The sequence below is a fragment of the Erithacus rubecula genome (genome assembly GCF_903797595.1).
Source record: "Erithacus rubecula genome assembly, chromosome: 1".
Classification (NCBI taxonomy): Eukaryota; Metazoa; Chordata; class Aves; order Passeriformes; family Muscicapidae; genus Erithacus; species Erithacus rubecula.
This window is the reverse complement of record NC_136658.1, coordinates 222,658-240,407: the sequence shown is the minus strand read 5'-3', so window position 1 is coordinate 240,407 and position 17,750 is coordinate 222,658. Positions and strand designations below refer to the sequence as shown.

Sequence of the window (17,750 nt, the reverse complement as noted above, 5' to 3'; positions counted from 1 at the left end):
CCCACGGGCACCTTTGTCTGAGGCAGGGCTTGTGACATTTCCAGTCCTGCCCCGTGTGCCAGGGGTGTTTTTGGGATGAGCACAGGGCAGGGGCAAACTTCCCAATGGATCCTGTGCACACAAATAGGCAGATCTGATCTAACACAACTGCATTGCCCAATTTCCTCTATCTAAAAACAGCTGAATTTTCTCCCTCCATCTTAAACAGTCAAAAAGAAAACAGGAACTGGTTTTCTTTTTCGCTGTAAGGACCCTGGCAGCTTCTTTTTTTTCCTAATTGAACTGGATTAAAAAAAAAAAAAAAAAAAAAAAAGAAAAGAGAAATCTTATATTTTATTGGGTAAAATTTATATATTTTAAATACTATATTTCAACAGATCGACCCTTTTGTTTTGAGAAATCTTATAGCAATGATTCCATAATATATATCTCTATCTCTGTATCTCCTCGCCACACAAGCTACTGGATGGTTGAAGTTGTTCCTGGGCTGGTGAGAGCTGGCCTGCTCTGCCTTCCCAGCACTCTGGGCCTCTCCTGCACTGCAGCCTCGCCAGGTGCTGCTTGAAGCTTTTGACCCAAACCAAAACCTGCTCCTCTGTCCAGCTGTGAATTAGAAGGGAATTAAGGACTTGGAGCCTTGACTGGACCTAGAGGAGCAGCACAGAGAGAAGTAGTGCTGGCCTGGATCTGCCCTCGGAGCTCAGGAGGGGAAGCCACAGCTTTAACTGGGAATCCGTGCTGCTTTTCCCAACAGTTTGAGCTGCAGCGTGCACGTCCCAGGTGCATTTGGATTTAGAATTATTTTTACAGGCCCCCTTTCTGCGGCTCATCCCTGGAGCCCCAAACAGACTTCCCTAAACAGTTTCCTTTTTTCTCGTGGTGTTTGTGGGGGGGCTCAGCTGGGCCTGGGCTGCTTACACCACAAAAAAATAGATTTACATGCTGAATGTATCTTTACTTTCCCCTCTTAAAACAGATTTCACAGCCCAATGCACTAGGCCAGTGACTTACTACCTTCTTTTAAAAAGATTTTATAAATATTTAGGGGTTTGTGCGTTAATTTCCTGATCCCGAATCCAAGCTGGGCACAAGTGTAGGAGGCAGTGCCTGAGCTGGAGCTTGTCCCCAGCCAGAAGAGCTTGATGGGACCAGCTCCAGGCTGCCCCCAAAAAAGAGATCCCAATTCCCAAGCATCATGCACGGGCCATGGCATCCCTGCTGAAGGAGACCTTTGGATGTGGAATCACAATCATGCCAGGGAAGGGTTGTGGTGATGCAAAGCCAGCATGAATGTTTTATTAATTTAACACTCTTGACGTTTGTGTGAGCTTGCAAAAAACAACAAAAATTGTAAATAATTGCACCCCAAAGAGCAGGAGTACCCAGCCTCTCCCCTGGAAAGGTCAGGAATGGCACCACCTTTGCCAGAGATCGTGCCAGCTGAGAAGGAGAATGCCTCCTGCTGACAATGGATGCAGCACGAGACCAAACCCAGTATTTATTCACACTCTGTGACAGTCCTTTGTAAGCCTCGGCTGCCTTCCCTCCGGGAGGAAGGCGTTCCTTGCTGGCTGTGGACAGCACGGGCACGGGAAGTGTCCTCCCAAAATGCGAAGCTGTCTCATCCGGAGGGGCTGGGGTTGGTTCCGTGACAGAAGGACTGTGCCTGCCAAAGATGCCACCGACTCCCAGGAAGTTGCTCGCTGACCCTCTGGAGCTCTCTGCCCGGGAAAAGCCGCACAGAAGGGTCCGTGTTTGGAGTCAGCGGGACGAGCTAAATGAAGGAAAAGTGCCAAAAGGGATCACGCCAGGTGATTGTATGACGTTGTTCTGTATTGTCAGTATTTCTCTTCCAATGCTATTGTACATGCGGTGCACAGTAGTCATGAAGTGTAGCTTGAACAAGCGCTTCTTTGTATTTTCTCAGTGCAAGCAAAGGGGGAGATCGAAGCCTTAAAGACTCTCAGTGACTTTAGCAAACAAGCCTTTAGCAATGCTCCGAGGGCAGGGCTCGCAGCGCTGTCCTGTGTCCCGGCTGTGCAGCGAGAGGCCGGCAGAGCCCAGCGGTGGGGACACGGGAGAGCAGCTGCCCGGGATGGAGCCAGCACGGGTCTGGCACGGGGCTGGCATGGTCCCTCCTGCCACCCGCTGCTGGCAGCGCCCTGTCCCCTCCCGTGTCCGGAGCGGCGCCGCGCACCCGCTCCGCGGCTCGCTCCTCACTATGCAAACGGGAAAGCCTCGGGCTGGTCACGGGCGGGAGCTTTGCTCTGAACTGCAAACCAATCTCGATGTCGCTACACTTCCCTCCAGTAACGCTTTAAGTGGTTGTGCTTTCGTGTTCTCCGCTCGCCAGCAGAGCACCGGCTGGCCGCAGACTCTGCTCCGGCCCCGCTGAGCCCCGCGGCTCCGCCCGAGTGTTAGAAAGCCGTGAAGGCACCCAAGGACCGCCGACTTGCATGTGTGAAATGTGTGAGTGGAATGACATGCGGGCATCTGTCATGCTGTGGCTTCTGTTGTTTGAAACAGAGTAAATCCTGCTTGTGAAACAATTGTCACAAACCAGAAATATGCCAACAAATGTGTACAAATAACAGTGTTTGTGTTAACAGCAACCGGGACTTGAACTGCAGGGCAAAGGCCGAGGTTCAAACAGAATAAAACCAGGTTCTGACAGTGAAACTCCCTGCTTCTTGCTGTGCTTGGAAGCAAGCAGGATCCTACTGCTGCTTGGCCCAGACAGTGATGCTTGCCTCCCTCTGAAGGAGGTTGTGGAGTAATTGTAGAACCACAGAATCGTTCGGTTGGAAAAGCTCAGAGACTCAAGTTCTGCTTCCTCTCGGGACAAACCCATTTTAATCCGAGGCTGCTCCCCCAGCAGCTGGGTTTGGGCTGGGGTTAGTCCATCTGTGGACCCCAGGGAGCCCAGCAGAGTCCGTGTGGCACCCTGGCAGAGCTGAGCCCTCTCGAGCTGTCCTTTCTCCCCTTCCAGCTGCTCTGGCACCTCCGTGTGACCGGGAATGCTGCCAGAGGCTGCCCGAGGACCTGTGCCTGCTCCGCTCCCGCCCCCCTGCTCTCACAAACAGAGCACAATGGGCGCTTTCCTCCGGGAACGCCTGGGCTCAGCCAGGACAACGAGCCAGAGCAGATTCCCACCAAAAGGAGCGGAGGTACTGGGAGATTCATTAATAACAGGCTCGAGCAAAGACAGGTGAAAACCCATCACTTGCTCTCGCTGCAGGGAGCTGCATCTGCCGGGAGCCCGGACGGGGGCTGCTGTTGATGGTTTAAACACGAAACTGACATCCTCCAGCAAAGCAGCTCGATTGTCTCGGTCCACATGGCTGTGTAGCTGAGCATCGCAGCTCCCGCCATGGGAACAGGAGCTTCCTTGTCCCGGCAGCGGGGCTGTGCGTCAAGGGTCTCAGAAGGAGGAATGAGCAGCATCCTGCTCACATGGCTCAGCCACACAGCAGGGTGCTGTGTCGCGTTGGAGATCATAGAACCATGGAATAGTTAGGGCTGGAAAAGGTCATCGAGTCCCCCAGCACTGCAGGGCCACCACTGACCCGTGTCCCCAAATCCCTGCGGGGATGGGGACTCACCACTACCCTGCGCAGCTGTGCCAGGGCTGGACAACCTTTTGGGGTCGGACGGGAATTGGAGCAAGCTCATCCAGTGAAAGGTTGCCCTGGCCCTGGCAGGGGTGGCACTGGACGGGTTTTGAGGTCGCTCCCCACCCGAACGCGACTCCATGATGAGAGCGCCCCCACGTCACGGGGACTACATTTCCCGGCGTGCCGCGCGGCGCGGGGGCCGGACTTCCTGCGGCGCGGCCAATCAGCGGCCCCCAGGTGTCGCGGGCGGGGCGGGGGCGGAGGCGGCGAGAAGATGGCGGCCAAGAGCGGCCGGAACGGACTCCTGGACAAGGTACGGCGAACGGGGCTCCCGAGCCGCCCCGAGCGGCCCCGGGCAGCGCCCCGCCGGGCCCGGGATCCCGCCTTCCACTCCTGGGCATCCCTCCCTCAGCCCCGGGCGTCCATCCTTCACCCCTGAGCATCTCCGCCAGCCCTGGGCATCCTTATCCCTGAGCATCCCCCTCATCCCAGAGCACCCCCTCAGCCCTGAGCATCCCATTCCTGAGCATCCCCCTCACCCCTGGCATTCGCATCCCTGAGCATCCCCATCCTGAGAATCCTTCCTAATTCCTGGGCATCCCCATCCCAGAGCATCCTCCCTTCGGCCCTGGTCACGCCCTTCCAACTGCTGTAGATGCTTGTATAAGGAAAAATAAATAGTGGAAAGAATTCGACCCTCTTCTCAAACAGCAAAGGGCTTTGGCTTCCAATTAACATGTGTGCTAATTACCCTGGAAGAAAATGCTTCAAAAAGGAGCCACTTAAAATATTTGGTACCATACACTGATGTGAGAGCTCTGTCCAGCTCTCCATGATTTTTGGATCCTTTATGGCCATTGCCTTTGTGCAGCAGTTGTAGCAGCAAAACGAAATCTGCTCTCAGAGCCACTGCCAGCCTGTGATGGGCTGTGTAAGCTAAGCCTGCCCAGGAGTGGGCCTCCTGTCCTGCTGCTCACAGCAGGACCAAGCACATTGGGATGAAATTCCCCTCACTCCACACCGTTCCATTGCAGTGGAAGATTGATGACAAGCCAGTGAAAATTGACAAATGGGATGGTTCAGCTGTGAAAAATTCCTTGATGACTCTGCCAAAAAGGGTGTTCTGTCTCTGTCCCTCTTGGGAAACTCTGATTTTCTTTCCTGCTTTAGGGGTTGGTTGTGCCCATGTCCATCTGTGGCATCTCCTGCGATTCCCACGTGTCTGTGCCCAGTGGGATCCAGGATCAGGATGCCTGATGCAGACAGGAGCTCCCCACCAGCTGTCTGCCAGCTTCCCTCCGGGACATTCCCTTCCCTGAAACACTGTGTCAGTCTGGCTGCCTGTTTCTCCCGCAGGTGCTCCTGGAGAAGTACAAGTACGTGGAGAATTTCCGCTTGATCGACGGCCGCCTCATCATCTGCACCATCTCTTGTCTCTTTGCCATTGTGGCTTTGATTTGGGATTACCTGCACCCTTTTCCCGAGTCCAAACCCGTTCTTGCCTTTTGTGTTATCTCATATCCTTTACATCTTGTCCTGGTTATCCACAGGGGGTGGACTTTCCACACCAGCAAAACCCTTCTGGATATTCCTGTTTTCAGGCCTGTGGGAATTGCACTTCCCATCATGTGGGGCTCAGCTGACAATCAGACAGTTTTCATGTGATGGGGAAATTCCTGCCTGTGTGGGTGAAATGCCCCAGATATGGGCAGTCTGAGGCAGATCTCTCCTTTTATTCTATCCACAGTCTGCTTACAGACACGTTTGCTTTTCCCTAATACCACAGGTCAGACACTGAGAGAGGAAAGAGGAAATTCTTGTCAGCAGCCCTCTGCAGAGGGATGTGGATCCATGGGCTGAGCTCACCCCGTGAGGTTCAGCAGTGCAAAGGATTGGGTGGCCCTGGCAGGAGGGATGGGCTGGGGGAATAGTTGGATTCAATGGGATCAGACACATTTTCCAGCCTGAACAATTCTGTGATCCTAAGGAATCTCATCATTCCAGGCTGCTCTGGTGGCTTTCAGAACAAATGGGGGATTTGTATTGCAGCACTTGAAATTACTTTATTCTGAAAATGGGAAAGAGGAATTTCTTTGTCTGTGCTCAGGAGGAATGCCCAGCAACTCCTCCTGGGGCTTGTTCAGTCTCAAGTTTTCCCACCATCTCCCAGCAAATGTCAGAGTCCCAGTCTGGTTTGGGTGGGAAGGGACCTTGAAGCTCATCCGGGTCCACCCCTGCCATGGGCAGGGACATTTCCACTAGACCAGGGTGCTCCAAGCCCCATCCAGCCTGGCCTTGGACACTTCCCAGGAGTGAACAGTAAATTACTAAAGTCTCTATTTATTGCTTAATTTCTCATGCTAATGAAGCATCAGCCAAACACCCTGTTTGGAATTAAAGTGAGGTGGTTGAACACCAGTGTCTGAGGGGCTTCTCTGCCCGGTTCCTGCTTCTCCCTGCACCCTCTCAGTTCCCTTGACTTGCTCTGCACGTATTTCGTGATGATGGGAATCCTGACCATCTACACCTCATACAAAGAGAAGAGTATTTTCCTGGTGGCCCACAGGAAGGACCCAGCAGGGATGGATCCTGACGACGTGTGGCAGCTCTCCTCCAGCCTCAAACGGTACGAGTGCCCGGGCAGCTGCCCCTCCCTCGCCAGAGTCACCCACACACTGCCCTTGCTCTGAGACCCACAGACCCCCGTGCTCACCCAGCCCCCCTCCTGCTCCAGGGTGTGCGGCCAGCAGTGCCCCGTGTCTGGCTCCTCTCTAAAGCGGGCTGCAAGGCCTGCAGTTGTGTTGTGGCCATCCCAGGGGCTTTCCCCTGAGCAGGAGGGGTTCTGTCCTGTCCCCCTGGGGCCCTGCTCTGAGCTGTGTCTGACCCCACAGGTTTGATGACAAGTACACCCTGAAGCTGACGTTCATCAGCGGCAAAACCAAACAGCAGAGGGAAGCCGAGTTCACCAAATCCATCGCCAAGTTCTTCGATAACAATGGCACGCTGGTCATGGAGGCCTACGAGCCAGAGGTGTCCAAGCTGCACGACAGCCTGGCCCTGGAGAGGAAAACAAAGTGATCCCCGAGCCCGCCCGCCTCCCTCAGCCTGTGAATTGACACCAATAAAGTCACATGGCAAAGAAAGCAAATCATGGCCTCTGTTTTTGTCCTGAAGTCCTACTGCCTTTGGAATGAGCAGCAATTTTTAATCTTGGACCCGAGATTTGTTGGAGCTCATGGCTAAGCTTGGTCCGTGGGCCTGCCTTCCAGGCTCTGAGGCAGACCCCAGAAATGCATTCTGGGCACCCTCAGGAGGGGAAACATCACCTGTGCTGCCCACCTTTACCTGGCAGTGCTCTGTGTCCAGGGGGTTTTACCAATTCCATCGTTCTGTTTTCTGTCAGGAGTTCAGGACAAAACCTTTCTGTGAAACAACCATCCCCTCCCAAACGAGTTTGCTTTATTTTTGTATTTATCTAACTGGGGCTAGTGGATTGTTTTTATATTAAAAAATTGGGGGGGAGAATCAAACGTGCTACTTCTGTGTGCTCAGCCACGAAACCACTTCCAGAAAGTGTGAGAGATTTTCCAAGCTGTGTCTGTCCTGCGGTTCCCTTGTGACTTCCCCTGTTCCATGAGTCCCTTCTATAAATGGGCTTTTTTTAAGAGAGAGATTTTTGAGATTGCTTTTTCAATAAAATGGAAGAACAGACATCAAACGTGTCTTGGAGCATCTCTGGGGAGGAAATCCCAGTACACAAAATCCTCAAGGCTGGAAGAGTCCTGGCATTCCCGTGGCACCACCACAGCCTTGTCACCTCAACCTCGTCCCCAGGTGCCACGTGATGATTAAGAAGGCTCCTCTTTTATCTCGTAGAGCTGGTTGGACTTGGCTGCCTCACCTCAGGGAACTCCCAGACGGAACCTGCGTGATTTTCCAGCCCTCCCTCTCCAACCTGTTCCGGAGAGGCACCTGGGAAGGCAAGGGCCAGCAGGAAGGGATCCTCCTGGCAGCCCGAGCAGGGTGCTGCCTCCATCGCTCTCCCGGCTCCCCTCCTGCCTGCGGGCACCTCTCGGCAGCGGCTGCACGGTCAGTCTCCTGCAGGTGCACCGTGGGAGCGCCGGCGGAGGAGCGCATCCATCACCGCCACACCTGCGCAGGTACGGTCCCCGCTGCCTCCGCGCCGGGCTCCGGGGAGCGCACAGCCGGGTCCCCGCCCGCTTCCGCGCTCGGCCGAGCGCTGATCCGGCCCGGAGCCGCAGGAAGAGGCGGAGCGGGGCCGAGGGAGGAGCGGGCTGTGCGGGATGCGGAGGTGCGGAAATGCGGAGATGCGGGAAACGGAGGAGTGCGGGATGGGGGAGTGACAGCACGGAGGGGATGGGGGTCGGTGCTTGGGGGTGCAGGGGGCTGGGACTGGGGGCTCCCGGGGGGTTTGTGCTGTTTGGGCCAGCGTAGGGACACAGGAGTGCAGGGTGGGATCGAGGTGGCTGGGATGCGTGGGCAACGGGGGTGCATGGGAAATGGAGGGGTGCACGGGAATGGGAGGGGTGCATGGGGAACTGGGGGTTCACGGGGAATGGGAGGTGCACGGGGAACGGGGCGTGCACGGGGAATGGAGTGGTGCACGGGGAACGGGGGGTGCACGGGAATGGGAGGTGCACGGGGAACGGGGGGTGCACGTGCAGAGGGGCTCTGGGGCGCTGGGGGGCCTGGGGGTCCCGGTGCACGCAGGAGGGGCACAGCCCTTGGGAGCAGCCTGGAGGCGGCCCGGGGGTGGAGCAGGGACTGTTAGCAGCACAGCGGAGCAGCGCGGGCAGGAGGGCGGGTGTGACCCCCGGGAGGGGCTCTGCTCTCACCCCACTCTCCCACCCTGCTCAGGTCCCAGCGGGAACCTCAGGGCGGCCACCATGTCCCAGGCCACCACCTGCCTCAAGGTGAGCCTTCACGCCTATCCGCCCCCCCGTACAGGCCACCCCCTCCTTTTGCGGGATTTAACCCTTGCCATCTGACTTTCCAGCAGCAGGGGGATGGCGGGGAGAGCCCCTCAGCGCTGCCACCACCACCGGGATCGCCACACATTTTCCCTCCGGAGACGCTGTTCCGGCAGGCAGGTGGGGTCACCTACCGCATCCCGGCTCTGCTCTACGTGCCCCCGGATGATTCCTTCCTGGCCTTTGCCGAGAAGCGCTCCTCGGCCCGGGACGAGGATGCCAAGTACCTGGTGCTGCGGCGGGGCCGCCGGCACGGCTGCTCGGTCAAGGTAAAATCCCCCGGGCCGTAGGAACGAGGGGGCGGCCGCCGGGTGCGGCGAGCCCGCGGCTAAGCCCGCTTTCCTCCTTGCCGGCAGTGGGGTCCCGTGGAGGAGCTGTCGGCCCTGACGCTGCCCCGCCACCGCACCATGAACCCCTGTCCCCTCTACGACGCCAGGAGCGGCACCGTGTTCCTCTTCTGCATCTGCGTGGAGCAGGGCAAGACGGAGCGGCACCAGCTCTGGAGCGGCTGCAGCGCGGCGCGGCTCTGCTTCGCCAGCAGCGCCGACGGCGGCCGCGGCTGGAGCGCGCTGCGCGACGTGACGGGCGAGGCCATCGGCGCCGACCTGGCCCGCTGGGCCACCTTCGCCGTGGGGCCGGGCCACGGCGTGCAGCTGGGCTCGGGCCGGCTCGTGGTGCCGGCCTACGCCTACTACGTGCACGGCTTAGTGTGCGGGGCGCTGCGCCTGCCCTGCTTCACCCGCCAGCACTCCCTCGTCTTCTTCAGCGACGACGGCGGGCGCCGCTGGCACCGGGGCGAGCTGCTGGGCGGGGAGCGCACCGGCGAGTGCCAGGTGGCCGAGATTCGGGGCGCGCAGCCCAAAGAGTGCCAGGTGTCCGAGATTCGGGACGCGCAGCCCCCGGTGCTGTACTGCAGCGCCCGTGCCCCGCGCGGCTGCCGCGCCGTGGCGCTCAGCGCCGACCAGGGGCTGCGCTTCCAGCGACCCGCGCCCTGCCCGGCGCTGGGCGAGCCCCCGCGGGGCTGCCAGGGCAGCGTGCTCAGCTTCGCCCACGCCGGCAGCCCCTGGCTGCTCTACTCGCACCCCACCGACCGCCGCGGCCGCCGCGACCTCGGCCTCTACGTGAACCCGTCGCCGCTGGACGGGGCGGGCTGGCGGCGGCCCTGGCTGCTGCATGCGGGCCCCGCCGGCTACTCCGACCTGGCCCTGAGCCCCGGACCCGTCTTCGCCTGCTTGTTCGAGTGCGGCGCCAGCAGCGCCTGCGAGCAAATCGCCTTCTGCCTCTTCACCCTGGACCTCCCCGGCGAGCAGGACCCGAAGGCTTCCTAAAACCGACCCGTCCTAGGCAGCGCAGTCACTACCGAGTCCAGTCAGCACGGCAGTGCCGGGACCTCACCAGGTTCAGCATCATGTACCTTTTATTTATTAATGTCTTTTTTAATCGCCCATCAGATGCTGTCTGGGACCTGCGGCAGTGGGGGATGTGCTCCGGCTTGGCCGAGGGGGGATGCCAGCCCAGCATAGGAAATGCCGCTGCTTCCCCAAAAATCAGTATTTTTCACCTGGTAGCAGCTCAAAAGCAGGAGGTACCAGCAATAGCAGCTGATTCAATGAGGAAAAAGTGCCCAAAAATCTTGGTTCCGTTAAAAATGTTTCAGTTCCTGTGTTCCTGCAGGTGGCAGAGAATTCCCAGTTTTTACCGGTTTTTATCCTGTTTTCTTCACTTGCCTGCTTAGGCTGAGTTTCTCCCTACCTCCTGGGAAAAGTCATTCTAATTTGGGGAGGAGGGGTGGGAGGGAGGGGACTGTTGGGGGGTGCTTCATTCTGCTCCATGGGGAACAGGTTGTAGCATCCCGACAGTGACAGTGACCTCACATTCCCGTGCTGCTGTCAAATAAAATTCTCCCAAAGCACCTGAAATCCGGTCGATACAGGGAGAACCCCAACGGGGCTGACCCTACCCCAGAAAGATGCAGGACGGCTCCATGCTGGTGCTGTGGTTTGTGTGTGGAGAGGCGGGATGGGGCAGGCAGGATGAGCAAAGATCCAGTCGAGACGGGCACAGGCAGGATGTGGACAGGGACGGGCAGGATGGGGCCAAGATGGAATGAGGACAGGCAGGATGGGGCCAGGACAGAACGGAGAAAGGGGCAGGGACAGGCTGGATGAGGCTGGGGCAGGACGTGGACCGATAAGAGGGGGACAAGCAGGACCGGGACCAGCCCTCCCCAGCCAGCGTGGCGGATCCGGGGCACCCCCACCCCTTTTCCCCCAAAGGCGGGGCCTCTCCGCCCCTTTTCCCCCGGTTCTCCCGGCGGCGGGGCCGGATGCTGGCGCTGCGGCTGGGGCACGGCTGGGACGGGGACTGCGGCGGGCACTGCGGTGCTGGGGCTCCTGCTGAGGATACGGGGGGCACTGGGGATACTGTGGGTACCGGGGCCACTGCTGGGGGCACTGGGGATACTGGGAGCACTGGCGGTGCTGGTGGCGCTGCTGGGACTGGAGACGCTGTGGGTGCCTGGAGCGCTGCGAGCGCCCGGGACACGGGGTGTTCTGGAGGCACTGTGTGCCGGGGATTCCTGGAGCACTGGGGGCGCTGGGAGCACTGGGGGCGCTGGGGGGGCTGTGGGCGCTGCTGGCGCTGCTGCCGCCCCCCGCCCCGGCCGAGACGTTCTCCGCGATGCTGAGCGTGCGGGGAGCGCTGGGCGCCGAGCGCCGCCTGCTCCGCCGGCTCCGCTCCTACCTGCGGGACGAGAGCTCCCGCCTGCGCCGCCTCCGCAGGTACCGGCGCCACAAACCCCGCGGCATCGCTGCCCGCCAGCCGCCCGTTCCAGCCCCGGGCGTGCCTGATTCCCTGATGCCTGAGGAGCAGCCCAGTGTCCTCCAGTGGTGCCTTGTAGGTTCTACGAGAAGGTCCAGGCGCTGCACCAGGACCCCAAGGCCTCGGTGGACAACCCCTTGCTGGCCTTCAGCCTCATCAAGCGCCTCCACTCCGACTGGCCCAACGTCGTCTACAGCGAGGAGGCCACCAGGAACACCCAGGGTACGGGGAAGGGGTTCCCCCTGTGTCCCCTCTGCCACCGGGGCAGAGCCAGGAGGTGGTGGGGAGAGGATGGGGGGCAGGAGAACGGATGGAAGAGAGGAACACCTGGAAGAACAGGAGGACAGATGGAGGGGAAGGGTCAATGGGTAGAGGAGCAGAATGGATGGAGGAGCAGGATGTGGGGTGCCCAGAGAAAAGAGCTGATAAGAGTGACTGTACCTCCTGATTTCATTTATTCCCCACCCTGCAGCACTCCATGCCGGCCTTGGGGAGGTGGAGCAGGAGCTGCCTGGAGCTGAGGACCTGGATGGGGCAGCCAGGGCGCTGATGAGGCTGCAGGATGTCTACGCACTCAGCGTCAAGGGCTTGGCCAGCGGCGTCTTCCAGAGAGCCGGGCAGCCGCCCCTCTACAGCCCCGGCCGGCGCGTGCCCCTCTCTGCCGACGACTGCTTCCACGTGGGAAAGGTGAGGAGAGCCCCACGGCCTCCACAGGGCCCCACGGGCTCCACAGGGCCCCACGGGCTCCACAGAGCTTCTTTATCCCGGGATGGGCACTGGGGTTTCTTTACGTGGGATGAGATGGAAGTGCAGGTGCAAATGGGAGTGGAGATTGAGATGGGGATGGAACAGGAAGGGAAGGGACAGGATGGGGATGATGTGGGAGGGAATGGGGATGGAGATAGCAACAGGAAAGCAACAGATGCAATGGTACAGGATGGGATGGGATCCATGGGATGGGATGGCATGGCATGGCATGGCATGGCATGGCATGGGGATGGGATGGGATGGGATGGGATGGGATGGGATGGGATGGGATGGGATGGGATGGGATGGGATGGGATGGGATGGGATGGGATGCAGGCCAGGCTGGCCCAGCAGGTGCAGGTGCTGTGCTGCCCCACAGGTGGCCTATGACACAGGTGACTATTACCACTCCATTGCGTGGCTGGAGGAGGCTGCCAGCCTCTTCCGCCTCTCCTATGGCAGCTGGAACCTGGAGGATGGGAGCAGCCTGGAGGATGCTCTGGACCATCTGGCCTTCTCCTACTTCATGGTACAGCCATGAGTCCCCATCCCCATCTCCCCTGTAGAGCCAAACCACAGGTGGGAACATGGATGCTCATGGGGTCTCCACTTCTCCATCCAGGCTGGAAACATCTCTCATGCCTTGAGCCTCTCCAGGGAGTTCCTCCGCTACGGTATGTGGGACAGCCCTGGATACAGCAAGAAGAGGGAAAAGATTCTGGGATGTCCCCCTCACCTCTGCCTGGCAATAGCCTCCCTCACCCCATTTCTTGCCCCCATCTGGGGTCATTCTCCAGAGACCGATGCCAGGGAAGGGGGTTGATGGGGATGGGGCAGTCTGGGTGACACCACCTTCCCCGCAGATCCCAGCAACCAAAGGGTGTCGAGGAACGTGGCCAAGTACAAGAAGCTGCTGGAGATGGGGACGGGGGCAAGTGCCAGCCCCCTGCAGCGCCCCAACAGCACCCGCCTGCAGAGCCGCGACGCCTACGAGGAGCTGTGCCAGCGCCCCGGGGGGCAGGTGGGACTGGCAGGGGTGCCATGGCCCCCACCACCGCTGCCCCGCCTCATGGTCCTTCCTCTTCCTCCCCAGGCAGCCCCAGAGCAGCTCCTGCAGCTCAGCTGCTCCTACGAGACCAACAGCAGCCCCTACCTGCTCCTGCAGCCTGCCAAGAAGGAGCTGGTCCGGATCCAGCCCTATGTGGTTCTGTACCATGATTTCGTCACCGATGCCGAGGCTGAGACTATCAAGGGGTTGGCAGGGCCCTGGGTGAGCCATCCCTGTCTCCAGGGATGTCCCTTTCCTGCAGCAGGGTGTCCCAGGAGGTGATGATCCAGGGTGAATGCAATGCAATGAGATAGGAGGGGTTTTAAGGCTAAAGCCTCCTCCTGGGAGTTGAGATGGGATGGGCCTTGGAGCAATCTGGTCTGGTGGAGGGAGTCCCTGCCTGTGGGGCGGGGAGACGGTGGAACTGGATGATCTTGGATTAGATCTACTCTAATCCAAACCACTCTAGGATTAGATGAGGCCCTGGGGGTGATGACCTCAGTTCCATCTGAGCCCCCCAAAAGATTACTTGGGAGAAACAAGGTCCACCACAGACGCACCTGAACCACCTCCCAACCTTGGTGACACCCTCCTGCATTGGCTGCACCTGCTGTCACTGCTTCCCTCACCCCAGTGAGGCACCTCGGGGTGGGCTGTTTGGCCCCAGCTGGCACAAACCCACCCACTTGGACCCTGCTTGGTGTGAGGGTGCCACGAGTGGCAAGGTGCATCCCCCGTGTGTCCCGCAGCTGCAGAGATCCGTGGTTGCCTCTGGGGAGAAGCAGCAGAAAGCCGAGTACCGGATAAGCAAGAGGTAACAGCACCCCCTCTCCCTGCAGCCACGGGCGCCCCTGGCCCCAGGGGCAGCTGCCCCCATCAAGTGGGGCTGACGTGGGGTCCCGCAGCGCCTGGCTCAAGGACACGGCCGACCCCGTGGTGCGGGCGCTGGACACGCGCATCGCCGCCGTCACCGGGCTGGACCCGCGCCCGCCCTACGCCGAGCACCTGCAGGTGGTCAACTACGGCCTGGGGGGCCACTACGAGCCACACTTCGACCACGCCACGGTCAGCGAGCCGCCGGGGACGGCCGGGGGCACGGGGGCGACGCTGGGGGCTTCTCTGGTGCTCCTGGGTACCCTGGTCCCTCAGATATTCCTGGGGATGGGCCCTGGGATGCTGCTCTTGATGCTGCTGGGATGGACCCCGAATGATCCCTGTGGAGTCCCCGTAATGATCCCTAGGTTAATCCCCGAAATGTTCCTAGTGATGCACCCTGGGATGGCCCCGGGCACGGGTAGGATGGATGGTCCCAGGACAGTGATCTCTGGGTGGGTGTCTGGGGTATTCCTGGGAAGGGAGGGAAGGAGGGAGGAAAAAGAAGGGAGAGGGAGGGATTTTCTGGGGGGGAACAGTGTGGGGCACTTAGAGCTGCTGGGGTGTGAGGGGCCTGTGAGCTGAGCTGTGTCAGTGCAGGACTGACCATCCCCACGGCATTGACCATCCCACCTTCCCTGTTGGAGCAGTCCAGGAAGAGCCCCCTGTACAGGATGAAGTCGGGCAACAGGATCGCCACCATCATGATCTACGTGAGTCCTCCCTCATTTCCGAGCCTGGAGACACGGTCCTCAGGGCGTGGGACACTGCGGTGGGTGGGAAGTGCCAAGGTCTGCCGAGTACTCAGGAGCCCATGAGAACAGAGCTGGGGCCCAAGGAAGTTTTGTGCCTCAGTTTCCCTGTGCAAAGGAGCATCACAGGGAAGGGGGGATCCATGGCTCCTGTTTTTGCTCCTTTTCCAGCTGAGTGCAGTGGAGGCTGGAGGCTCCACTGCTTTCATCTATGCCAACTTCAGCGTGCCCGTGGTCAAGGTGAGGGGTCCTGTGGAATCCCTGGGAGCGGGGAAGGGAGGATGCTGCTCTCTGTATCTCAGCTCTCACGGGGAGTTGTGGTTAAGCCTCTCCTGATGCCAAACCCCAGCCCCGGGGCTCCCCAATCTATTTTGAGGTGCCAAAATTCAGTCTCGGAGATCCCAGCTCTGTTTCAGGGTACCAAACCCGTCTGTGCCCCGCAGAACGCGGCTCTTTTCTGGTGGAACCTGCGGAGGAACGGCAGTGGTGACGGGGACACCCTCCATGCTGGCTGCCCTGTCCTGGCCGGGGACAAGTGGGGTGAGAGACACTCCCGGTGTCACCCTTGGAGGGAGGCAAGAGGGGCTGGGAACGCACCAATACCCTGGATAACAGGGAAAAGGATGCCCAGTACCAGCGCGGGGGTAGAGAAGGGTGCAGAGGGACGGGAACAGTCAGGGTCCGTGTCCTTGTACATTCCAGTGGCGAATAAGTGGATCCATGAACACGGGCAGGAGTTTCGGCGGCCGTGCAGCGCTGACCCGCAGGACTGAGCGCCGTGGGATCACAGGGGGATCTGCAGGGACACGGCCACCCCCGTGCCACCCCCGTGCCACCCCCGTGCCAGCCCCGTGCCAGCCCTGTGCCAGCCCCGTGCCAGCCCTGTGCCAGCCCGGCACGGCGTGTCCCCGAGCGAGGGAAGGGGCAGCAGCGGGGCAGGCGGCGATCGGGAGGGGCCCTTGCTCATCCGCGGCCAAATCGGGTGGAAATAAAGTCAAAAGACACGAAACCGGGGCGTGTTCTGGGATGCCAAGCCCGATCCCCGGGGCTCCCATCTGTTTTGGAATGCCAAAATCCAGTCTCGGGGAGAAGGCAGCTCCTTCCAGCCGTCCTGGCCCCCGCCTGCCGACACCAAATTCCCTTTCTCCGCCCGACCGCAGCTCTGACGAGACGGGAAGGCACAGAGCAGGCACGGGGGGCACGGCAGGGAAAGAGCAGGAACCGGGGTACGGCAGGGAAACAGCAGGAACCGGGGTACGGCAGGGAAAGAGCAGGCACGGGGGGCACGGCAGGGAAAGAGCAGGAACCGGGGTACGGCAGGGAAAGAGCAGGAACCGGGGCACGGCAGGGAAAGAGCAGGAACCGGGGTACGGCAGGGAAACAGCAGGAACCGGGGTACGGCAGGGAAAGAGCAGGCACGGGGGGCACGGCAGGGAAAGAGCAGGAACCGGGGCACGGCAGGGAAAGAGCAGGAACCGGGGCACGGCAGGGAAAGAGCAGGAACCGGGGTACGGCAGGGAAACAGCAGGAACCGGGGTACGGCAGGGAAACAGCAGGAACCGGGGTACGGCAGGGAAAGAGCAGGCACGGGGGGCACGGCAGGGAAAGAGCAGGAACCGGGGTACGGCAGGGAAAGAGCAGGAACCGGGGCACGGCAGGGAAAGAGCAGGAACCGGGGTACGGCAGGGAAACAGCAGGAACCGGGGCACGGCAGGGAAAGAGCAGGAACCGGGGCACGGCAGGGAAAGAGCAGGAACCGGGGCACGGCAGGGAAAGAGCAGGAACCGGGGTACGGCAGGGAAAGAGCAGGAACCGGGGTACGGCAGGGAAACAGCAGGAACCGGGGCACGGCAGGGAAAGAGCAGGAACCGGGCACGGCAGGGAAAGAGCAGGAACCGGGGCACGGCAGGGAAAGAGCAGGAACCGGGGTACGGCAGGGAAACAGCAGGAACCGGGGCACGGCAGGGAAAGAGCAGGAACCGGGGCACGGCAGGGAAAGAGCAGGAACCGGGGCACGGCAGGGAAAGAGCAGGAACCGGGGTACGGCAGGGAAACAGCAGGAACCGGGGTACGGCAGGGAAAGAGCAGGCACGGGGGGCACGGCAGGGAAAGAGCAGGAACCGGGGCACGGCAGGGAAAGAGCAGGAACCGGGATCACGGCAGGGAAAGAGCAGGAACCGGGGCACGGCAGGGAAAGAGCAGGCACCGGGATCACGGCGGGCACGGAGCCCGGGCAGGAGACCGGCTCCCCACGGGAACCGAGGGTCGGGCTGGGCGGCACGGGGGCACAGCAGCTCCCAGGCCCATCCAGCTCATTGTCTGGGGGGTTTGCGTTCCCTGCCCTCTGCTCTGTGCTGCAGGTTCTGCTCCCTGCCCGTCGCTCCGTGCCGCCGCGGCCCCGGGCGCTGCTCCCGGGGCCCTCACACCCTCAGTGCCCGGCGGCCGCGGAGCCGTGCGCACCCTCAGGGCGCTTAGCTCCCTTGGGTTTTGTTAGCTGAGGCAAGACGTTTTATTTTTTTCCCTTTCCCTGGCCTTGGAAACTGAGTGAGCAATACTTCGGCGGATTTTATTTTTTTTTTTTCGCCTGAGCGGTTCGGTTTGGTTTCGGTCCAAGATCGGAAAGGCGGCGGGCGGAGCAGCGGCCTGGAACCGGCCGCAGACCTCGGGACAGCCGAGCCAGCGGGAGAAAGGAGATGAAATCCACCAGCTTCATCCGCTGCGAGCAGGGGACCCACGCCAGAAATTCTCCAGGTTCCCATTTGTTTTGCCCGTGTCCCCCTTGTTTTCCCTTCCCCGACACTGGAGCCGGCGCCATTTTTTTCCCTCCCCTCACGTTGCGGCCGTTGCGGTTTTGGTTTGGTTTTTTTTTCTTTCCTTGGCATTTTGTTTTTTGGTTTTTGGGGGT

At 60.2% G+C, this 17,750-nt stretch overlaps 3 protein-coding genes across 4 annotated transcripts; all 3 read left to right on the top strand.

Annotated features, from left to right (window-relative positions):
* The first annotated feature begins 3,822 nt into the window (after positions 1-3,822).
* Positions 3,823-7,332, top strand: SPCS2 (signal peptidase complex subunit 2). Its single transcript, XM_079302567.1, has 5 exons — positions 3,823-3,927; positions 4,649-4,732; positions 4,971-5,131; positions 6,085-6,240; positions 6,506-7,332. The coding sequence occupies exons 1-5, from the start codon at positions 3,889-3,891 to the stop codon at positions 6,690-6,692; spliced, it is 627 nt and encodes a 208-aa protein (XP_079158693.1). The 5' UTR covers positions 3,823-3,888; the 3' UTR covers positions 6,693-7,332.
* Positions 7,333-7,869: 537 nt separating this feature from the next.
* Positions 7,870-10,397, top strand: NEU3 (neuraminidase 3). Of its 2 annotated transcripts, none has more exons than XM_079305172.1 (4): positions 7,870-7,926; positions 8,493-8,548; positions 8,635-8,874; positions 8,962-10,397. In XM_079305172.1, exons 2-4 carry the CDS (start codon positions 8,522-8,524, stop codon positions 9,931-9,933), a joined length of 1,239 nt encoding a protein of 412 aa, XP_079161298.1. In that variant the 5' UTR covers positions 7,870-7,926; positions 8,493-8,521; the 3' UTR covers positions 9,934-10,397. The 2 variants fall into 2 exon arrangements, with proteins under 2 accessions (XP_079161298.1, XP_079161297.1); XM_079305171.1 differs by having other exon boundaries at positions 7,897-7,926; positions 8,632-8,874.
* A 534-nt stretch (positions 10,398-10,931) lies between these two features.
* P4HA3 (prolyl 4-hydroxylase subunit alpha 3) lies at positions 10,932-15,635 on the top strand (the record flags this gene model as incomplete). The annotated part of the gene is made up of 14 exons (XM_079316218.1): positions 10,932-11,030; positions 11,129-11,385; positions 11,505-11,647; positions 11,898-12,112; positions 12,552-12,701; positions 12,795-12,846; positions 13,036-13,193; positions 13,266-13,442; positions 13,970-14,034; positions 14,126-14,285; positions 14,744-14,806; positions 15,017-15,085; positions 15,289-15,385; positions 15,548-15,635. 14 exons carry the CDS (start codon positions 10,932-10,934, stop codon positions 15,616-15,618), a joined length of 1,776 nt encoding a protein of 591 aa, XP_079172344.1. The 3' UTR covers positions 15,619-15,635.
* Between the last annotated feature and the right edge of the window lie 2,115 nt (positions 15,636-17,750).